Source organism: Vidua macroura, chromosome 29 (assembly GCF_024509145.1).
Source record: "Vidua macroura isolate BioBank_ID:100142 chromosome 29, ASM2450914v1, whole genome shotgun sequence".
NCBI lineage: Eukaryota > Metazoa > Chordata > Aves > Passeriformes > Viduidae > Vidua > Vidua macroura.
Genome location: NC_071599.1, coordinates 1,484,825 through 1,494,074, shown reverse-complemented (window position 1 = coordinate 1,494,074; position 9,250 = coordinate 1,484,825). Strand labels below are relative to the sequence as shown.

General features: G+C 49.3%; 1 protein-coding gene across 1 annotated transcript in view; it reads left to right on the top strand.

Moving 5' to 3' along the window:
• The window catches only part of LOC128820482 (methanethiol oxidase-like), a 16,708-nt gene extending 7,850 nt beyond the window's left edge, over positions 1-8,858 (top strand). Inside the window, 5 exon segments of the mRNA XM_054001256.1 lie at positions 3,450-3,528; positions 4,062-4,183; positions 4,285-4,377; positions 5,513-5,631; positions 7,282-8,858. Coding sequence (XP_053857231.1) covers positions 3,450-3,528; positions 4,062-4,183; positions 4,285-4,377; positions 5,513-5,631; positions 7,282-7,444 — 576 coding nt within the window. The 3' untranslated portion in view covers positions 7,445-8,858.
• The last annotated feature ends 392 nt before the right edge of the window (positions 8,859-9,250 follow it).

The following is a 9,250-nucleotide window of genomic DNA, read 5'->3' as shown; positions in this document are numbered from 1 at the left end:
TGGAGTTCCTGAGGTTTTAGGTGGAGTTCCTGAGGTTTTAGGTGGAGTTCCTGGGGTTTTATGTGGAGTTATTGGGGTTTTAGGTGGAATTCCTGGGGTTTTAGGTGGAGTTCATGGGATTTTCTGTGGAATTCTTGATGTTTTCCTGTGGAATTCCTGGGGTTTTAGGTGGAGTTCTTGGGGTTTTCTGTGGAGTTCTTGGGGTTTTCTGTGGAATTCTTGGGGTTTTCCATGGGATTCCTGGTGTTTTCTGTGGAATTCTTGGGGTTTTCCATGGGATTCCTGGGGTTTTCTGTGGAATTCTTGGGGTTTTCCATGGGATTCCTGGTGTTTTCTGTGGAATTATTGGGGTTTTCCATGGAGTTCCTGGGGTTTTCTGTGGAATTCTTGGGGTTTTCCATGGGATTCCTGGGGTTTTCTGTGGAATTCTTGGGGTTTTCCATGGGATTCCTGGGCGCGGGCGCGGTGCCGCTGGAAATCCGCTTCCTGCACCGGCCCAGCGCCGCCCAGGGCTTCGTGGGCTGCGCCCTCAGCGGCCACATCCAGCGCTTCCACAGGAACACGGTCAATTCCCGGGATTTGGGGGAAAAATGCGGGAATTGGGGCTTTTTCCATGGGGTTCCTGAGGTTTTATGTGGAGTTATTGGGGTTTTAGGTGGAGTTCCTGGGGTTTTAGGTGGAGTTATTTGGATTTTCCATGGGATTCCTGGGGTTTTCTGTGGAATTATTGGGGTTTTAGGTGGAGTTCCTGGGGTTTTGCCCAGAGTTCCTGAGGTTTTAGGTGGAATTCATGGAGTTTTAGGTGGAATTCTTGGGGTTTTCCGTGGAGTTCCTGGGGTTTTAGGTCGAGTTATTGCGGTTTTCTGTGGAGTTATTGGGGTTTTAGGTGGAGTTCCCGAGGTTTTAGGTGGAGTTCTTGGTGTTTTCTGTGGAGTTCTTGGGGTTTTCCATGGGATTCCTGGGCGCGGGCGCGGTGCCGCTGGAAATCCGCTTCCTGCACCGGCCCAGCGCCGCCCAGGGCTTCGTGGGCTGCGCCCTCAGCGGCCACATCCAGCGCTTCCACAGGAACACGGTCAATTCCCGGGATTTGGGGGGAAAAATGCGGGAATTGGGGATTTTTATGTGGAGTTATTGGGGTTTTAGGTGGAGTTCCTGGGGTTTCCCATGGAGTTCCTGGGGTTTTAGGTGGAATTCTTGATGTTTTCCTGTGGAATTCCTGGGGTTTTAGGTGGAATTCTTGGGGTTTTAGGTGGAATTCCTGGGGTTTTAGGTGGAGTTATTTGGGTTTTCCATGGGAATCCTGGGCTTTTAGGTGGAGTTCCTGGGGTTTTAGGTGGAATTTCTGGGGTTTTGCCCAGAGTTCCTGAGGTTTTAGGTGGAATTCATGGAGTTTTAGGTGGAATTCTTGGGGTTTTCCGTGGAGTTCCTGGGGTTTTAGGTAGAGTTATTGGGGTTTTCTGTGGAGTTATTGGGGTTTTAGGTGGAGTTCTTGGGGTTTTCCATGGGATTCCTGGGCGTGGGCTCGGTGCCGCTGGAAATCCGCTTCCTGCACCGGCCCAGCGCCGCCCAGGGCTTCGTGGGCTGCGCCCTCAGCGGCCACATCCAGCGCTTCCACAGGAACACGGTCAATTCCCGGGATTTGGGGCTTTTTCCATGGGGTTCCTGAGGTTTTATGTGGAGTTATTGGGGTTTTAGGTGGAGTTATTGGGGTTTTAGGTGGAATTCTTGATGTTTTCCTGTGGAATTCCTGGGGTTTTCTGTGGAATTATTGGGGTTTTAGGTGGAGTTCCTGGGGTTTTAGGTGGAGTTATTTGGGTTTTCCATGGGATTCCTGGGCTTTTAGGTGGAGTTCCTGGGGTTTTAGGTGGAATTTCTGGGGTTTTGCCCAGAGTTCCTGAGGTTTTAGGTGGAATTCTTGGAGTTTTAGGTGGAATTCTTGGGGTTTTCCGTGGAGTTCCTGGGGTTTTAGGTCGAGTTATTGCGGTTTTCTGTGGAGTTATTGGGGTTTTAGGTGGAGTTCCCAAGGTTTTAGGTGGAGTTCTTGGGGTTTTCTGTGGAATTCTTGCGGTTTTCCATGGGGTTCCTGGTGTTTTCTGTGGAGTTCTTGGGGTTTTCCATGGGATTCCTGGGCGCGGGCGCGGTGCCGCTGGAAATCCGCTTCCTGCACCGGCCCAGCGCCGCCCAGGGCTTCGTGGGCTGCGCCCTCAGCGGCCACATCCAGCGCTTCCACAGGAACACGGTCAATTCCCGGGATTTGGGGCTTTTGATGTCCAGTTCTTGGGGTTTTACGTGGAGTTATTGGGGTTTTAGGTGGAGTTCCTGGGGTTTTAGGTGGAGTTCCTGGGGTTTCCCATGGAGTTCCTGGGGTTTTAGGTGGAGTTCCTGGGGTTTTCTGTGGAATTATGGGGGTTTTCCATGGGATTCCTGGGGTTTTCTGTGGAATTATTGGGGTTTTCCATGGAGTTCCTGGGGTTTTAGGTGGAGTTATTTGGGTTTTCCATGGGATTCCTGGGCTTTTAGGTGGAGTTCCTGGGGTTTTAGGTGGAATTTCTGGGGTTTTGCCCAGAGTTCCTGAGGTTTTAGGTGGAATTCTTGGGGTTTTCCGTGGAGTTCCTGGGGTTTTAGGTAGAGTTATTGGGGTTTTAGGTGGAGTTATTGGAGTTTTAGGTGGAATTCTTGGGGTTTTCCGTGGAGTTCCTGGGGTTTTAGGTCGAGTTATTGCGGTTTTCTGTGGAGTTATTGGGGTTTTAGGTGGAGTTCCCGAGGTTTTAGGTGGAGTTCTTGGTGTTTTCTGTGGAGTTCTTGGGGTTTTCCATGGGATTCCTGGGCGCGGGCGCGGTGCCGCTGGAAATCCGCTTCCTGCACCGGCCCAGCGCCGCCCAGGGCTTCGTGGGCTGCGCCCTCAGCGGCCACATCCAGCGCTTCCACAGGAACGCGGTGAATTCCCGGGATTTGGGGGGAAAAATGCGGGAATTGGGGATTTTTATGTGGAGTTATTGGGGTTTTCCATGGAATTATTGGGGTTTTATGTGGAGTTCCTGGGGTTTTCGGTGGAGTTATTGGGGTTTTAGGTGGAGTTCCTGGGGTTTTAGGTGGAATTCTTGATGTTCCTGTGGAATTCTTGGGGTTTTAGGTGGAATTATTGGGGTTTTAGCTGGAGTTATTGGGGTTTTAGGTGGAATTCCTGGGGTTTTAGGTGGAGTTCCTGGGGTTTTAGGTGGAATTCCTGGGGTTTTCCATGGAGTTCCTGGGGTTTAAGTGGAATTCCTGGGGTTTTAGGTGGAATTATTGCGGTTTTCCATGGAGTTCCTGGGGTTTTCCATGGAATTGCTGCTGGGGTTTTATGGGGAATCTCCGAGGTTTTATCGCCGTGGGATTGTCGGATGGGGTGGATATTCCACATATTTTGGGAATTTTGGGAGAATAATTCCATATTTTCCATCGCTCAGGAAGGAAAATGGGAAGCAGAGAAGGTGATTGAGGTGCCCAACAAGAAAGTCCAGGGATGGCTCCTCCCGGAAATGCCAGGTCAGTGGGAGAAATTTGGGAAGAATTTGGGAATTTCCTACGGATCCGGAGCGGATTTTGGTGGAATTCTATCCTTAAATGGCAAAAAATTCCAAATGTTGGGGTTTTGTTTTTGAGGCAGAATTTTGGGATGAGCAAAGGACCCCCGGAGTGGGATCTGCTCCATGATGGGGGTGGGATTTTCCAGGAAAATCCTTGGAATTTGAGGCTGGGTTTGCTCAGGAATGATCCTGGGAATGCTGGAGAGCCTTGGAACAATTCCCGAGGTTGATGTTCCACGGAAATCCTCGGAATTCTCATCTGAATTGGCTCCATCCTTTTCTCCTCTCCATAAAATCCCTGGAATTTGGCTCTGGATTTCCTCAGGAATTCTAAGAATTCCCTCAGGAATAATTCCCGATGTTGATGTTCCTCCAAACTCCCTCCCAATCCCATTTTTTGGCGTTTCCACGTGGGAACTTGGCGGGGGGGGTTTTTTTGGGGATTTTCTTTGCTCCCATTCCCTGATTTTCCTCTGGAATTCCCTCGGGAAGGGCTGATCACGGATATCCTGATTTCCCTGGACGACAGATTCCTGTATTTCAGCAACTGGCTCCACGGGGACGTGCGGCAGTACGACATCTCCGATCCCAAAAATCCCAAACTGGTGGGGCAGGTGAGGGAACAATTCCCAAGAAACCAAATTCCCACGGTTTTGAAGGGATTCATTCCCATTTTCCATGGATTTTTTTTTTTTTTTTCCCCATGGTTTTCCAGGTTTTTCTGGGAGGCAGCATCTCCAAAGGGGGAGCTGTGACCGTGCTGGAAGATCAGGAATTGCAGGATCAGCCGGAGCCGTGCGTGATCCAGGTGAAGATTCCCAAACTTTTTTCCCCCCCTGATTCTTCCCAGATTTTTTGGAAATTCCCAACATCCAAAAATCCCTCCTGTGGTTGTTCCCACCTGGATTTTTTTCATCCCTGAAATCCCAATTTTCCCCTCAGGGAAGAAAAAAAATTGTGGAATTATGAAATTTAGGGAAATATTCCCGGATTTCCCACTTCAACTACGAATTGTTGGTTTTTCCATGGAAAATTCTGGGATGGGGAATAAAAAAATCTCTTGGACACCCCCCAGGGGTGAGGAAATTCTGGAATTTTCACCCCTGGAATTCTTGGAAAATCTTTTGGGGAGAGGTGAGGATGGGACGAAAAGAAGTAGAAAAGGGAATTCCTGCCAAAAATTGGGGAAAAAAACTTGGATTTGATGATTCCCACGGGGTTTTCCCAACCTTAAATAACTCCAGAATCCTCTAAAAAAAAAATTCCTGGAAAATTCCAAAGTCTCCATCCTTTATTCCCTGGCTCGTCTCCAAGCGCTGCAGTGCGGCAGGAACGCCCAAAAGCGAGCGGTTCCCATTCCCAAACATTCCCAAACATTCCCGGAATTCCCGGTGCTCACAGCCAGATGTGGGAGGTGCAGTTCCCATTCCCAAACATTCCCAAACATTCCCAAACATTCCCAAACATTCCCGGAATTCCTGTGGGATCACAGCCAGGTGTCAGAGGTTGCTGTTCCCATTTCCCAACATTCCCAAACATTCCCAAACATTCCCGGAATTCCGGGCTCACAGCCGGGTGTCAGAGGTGCAGTTCCCATTCCCAAACATTCCCAAACATTCCCGGAATTCCAGTGGGATCACAGCCAGATGTCAGAGTTGCAGTTCCCTTTCCCAATTATTCCCAAACATTCCCAGAATTCCCAAACATTTCCGGAATTCCAGTCTCACAGCCAGGTGTCAGAGGTTGCTGTTCCCATTCCCAAATATTCCCAAACATTCCCAACCATTCCCAAACATTCCCAGTTATTCCCAATTATTCCCAGAATTCCAGGCTCACAGCTGGGTGTCAGAGGTGCAGTTCCCATTCCCAAACATTCCCAAACATTCCCAAACATTCCCGGGATTCCCGGAGTTCCGTGCTCACTGCGGTTTCTCCGGCTGCAGGGGAAGCGGATCCAGGGGGGGCCGCAGATGCTGCAGCTGAGCCTGGACGGGCGGCGCCTCTACGTCAGCACCTCGCTGTTCAGCGCCTGGGACCGGCAGTTCTACCCCGACATGGTGGCGTCAGTATTGATCATTGGTTATTGATTATCGGTTATCGGCTATTGATCATTGGTTATTGAGCATTGGTTATTGGTTATCGGTTATTGGTTATTGGTCATTGGTTTGGTCAGCACCTCGCTGTTCAGCGCCTGGGACCGGCAGTTCTACCCCGACATGGTGGCGTGAGTATTGATTATTGGTTATTGATTATTGATTATCAGTTATTGGTTATTGGTCATTGGTCATTGGTCATTGGCTATTGGTTATTGGTCATTGGTTTGGTCAGCACCTCGCTGTTCAGCGCCTGGGACCGGCAGTTCTACCCCGACATGGTGGCGTCAGTATTGATTATCGGTTATTGATTATCGGTTATTGGTTATCGGTTATTGGTTATTGGTCATTGGTTATTGGCTATTGGTTATTGGTCATTGGTTTGGTCAGCACCTCGCTGTTCAGCGCCTGGGACCGGCAGTTCTACCCCGACATGGTGGCGTCAGTATTGATCAGTTATCGGTTATTGATTATCAGTTATCGGTTATTGATTATCGGTTATTGGTCATTGGCTATTGGTTATCAGTTATTGGTTATTGGTCATTGGTTTGGTCAGCACCTCGCTCTTCAGCGCCTGGGACCGGCACCTCTACCCTGGCCTCGTGGCGTGAGTATTGATCGGTTATTGATTATTGGTTATTGGTTATCAGTTATTGGTTGTTGGTTATTGGCTATTGGTTATTGGTTATTGATCATTGGTTATTGGTTATTGGTTATTGATCATTGGTTATTGGTTATTGATTTGGTTAACGCCTCGCTCTTCAGTGCCTGGGACCGGCAGTTCCACCCTGGGCTGGTGGCGTGAGTATTGATCATTGGTTATTGATTATTGGTTATTGGTTATTGATCTGATTATATTGATTATTGACTGGCACTTCGACCCCAGCCTGATCGTGTGAGTATTGATTATTGGTTATTGGTTATTGATCTGATGATATTGGTTATTGACCAGCTGTTCTACCCCAGCCCGATCACGTGAGTATTGATCGCTGGTTATTGGTTATTGATCACCCAGCTGGTTATTGGTTATTGATCTGATGATATTGATTATTGACCAGCTGTTCTACCCCGGCCCGATCACGTGAGTATTGATTATTGGTTATTGGTTATTGATCTGATGATATTGGTTATTGACCAGCTGTTCTACTCTGGCCCGATCACGTGAGTATTGATTATTGGTTATTGGTTATTGATCTGATGATATTGATTATTGACCAGCTGTTCTACCCCGGCCCGATCACGTGAGTATTGATTATTGGTTATTGGTTATTGATCTGATGATATTGGTTATTGACCAGCTGTTCTACTCTGGCCCGATCACGTGAGTATTGATCAGGGTTGGTTATCATTGGTTACCGGTTATTATTGATTGCTCGTTATTAATTGGTCTTTAATTGGTGATCAATCGATAATTCAATGGTTGTTAGTTGACTGTTAAATGGTAATTAATTGATTATTAATTATTGCAATATTGTCATTGTTGCACTATTAATGGCTGTAATTAGTTTTTAATGCTGTTAATTGGTTACCAATGGGTGATTAATTCCGTTGTGATGGCACCAGCCGAGCCCTTCCCAGCGGGAATTCCCGAATTCCCGATCCCGACTTTCCCTTTCCAGGGAGGGCTCGGTGCTGCTGCAGCTGGACGTGGACACGGAGCGGGGCGGCCTGGCCCCGAATCCCAAATTCCTGCTGGATTTCGGGAAGGAGCCGGGCGGGCCCTGCCTGGCGCACGAGGTGCGCTACCCGGGGGGGGACTGCACCTCCGACATCTGGCTGTGATCCCACGGGAATTCCGGGAATTCCGGGAATGGGGACTGCACCTCCGACATCTGGCTGTGATCCCACGGGAATTCCGGGAATTCCGGGAATGTTTGGGAATGGGGACTGCACCTCCGACATCTGGCTGTGAGCCCACGGGAATTCCGGGAATTCCGGGAATGGGGACTGCACCTCCGACATCTGGCTGTGAGCCCACGGGAATTCCGGGAATTCCGGGAATGTTTGGGAATGGGGACTGCACCTCCGACATCTGGCTGTGAGCCCACGGGAATTCCGGGAATTCCGGGAATGTTTGGGAATGTCTGGGAATGGGGACTGCACCTCCGACATCTGGCTGTGAGCACCGGGAATTCTGGGAATTCTGGGAATGTTTGGGAATAATTGGGAATGTTTGGGAATGGGGACTGCACCTCCGACATCTGGCTGTGATCCCACGGGAACTCCGGGAATTCCGGGAATGTTTGGGAATGATTGGGAATGGGGACTGCACCTCCGACATCTGGCTGTGATCCCACGGGAATTCCGGGAATTCCGGGAATGTTTGGGAATGTTTGGGAATAATTGGGAATGTTTGGGAATGGGGACTGCACCTCCGACATCTGGCTGTGATCCCACGGGAATTCCGGGAATTCCGGGAATGTTTGGGAATGTTTGGGAATAATTGGGAATGTTTGGGAATGGGGACTGCACCTCCGACATCTGGCTGTGAGCCCACGGGAATTCCGGGAATGTTTGGGAATGTTTGGGAATGGGGACTGCACCTCCGACATCTGGCTGTGATCCCACGGGAATTCCGGGAATTCCGGGAATGTTTGGGAATGTTTGGGAATAATTGGGAATGTTTGGGAATGGGGACTGCACCTCCGACATCTGGCTGTGATCCCACGGGAATTCCGGGAATTCCGGGAATGTTTGGGATTGGGAACTGCACCTCCAACATCTGGCTGTGAAAACCGGGAATTCCGGGAATCACGGGAATGTTTGGGAATAATTGGGAATGGGGAACTGCACCTCCGACATCTGGCTGTGATCCCACGGGAATTCTGGGAATTCCCGGAATGTTTGGGAATTCCGGGAATGTTTGGGAATGGGGACTGCACCTCTGACATCTGGCTGTGAGCCCATGGGAATGTTTGGGAATTCTGGGAATTCCGGGAATGTTTGGGAATGTTTGGGAATGTTTGGGAATGTTTGGGAATGGGGACTGCACCTCCAACATCTGCCGCTGATCCCAGGAAATTCAGGATTTTTCCCATTTTTTGCCCATCCTTTCCTCTCTCCATCATTTTCCCAGGGAATTTTGGGTGCCTGGGGTTTCATCTGCTTCCCAAAATTCCCGTTCCGGATCATCCTCTCCTAAAAATCACCTCTGATATTTCTAATCAAAAATCCCAATAAAATTCTCCTTCCAGCAGTTGAAATTCCATTTCTTTTTTTTTTTTTTTTTTAAGGATTATTGGGCATTTTGGGGCTGGGGCAATTCCAGGGATGGGGAATCCATGGAAAAACCCGGGCCAGGGAAGGATTTATCCCAAATATCCCACTTTATTTCTGGGCAAGACCTTTTCCAGGAGCCCCCAGGGATGAAAAACGGGGCGGGGAGGGGGAATAGAGGAAAAAAAATAAAATAAAAGGGATAAAAAGGGATGAAATGGGGATAAAACAGGGATAAAATCCACACCTGGAAGCAAACCCCCGGGAAAAGAACCAGCGCCGGGAATTTCTCCCAGACACTTCCAGCAGTCCCCGCCCGGCCCGGCCCGGCCCCGCTGCCGCCCTCAGCCCCCGCCGCGATTTGATTGTCCC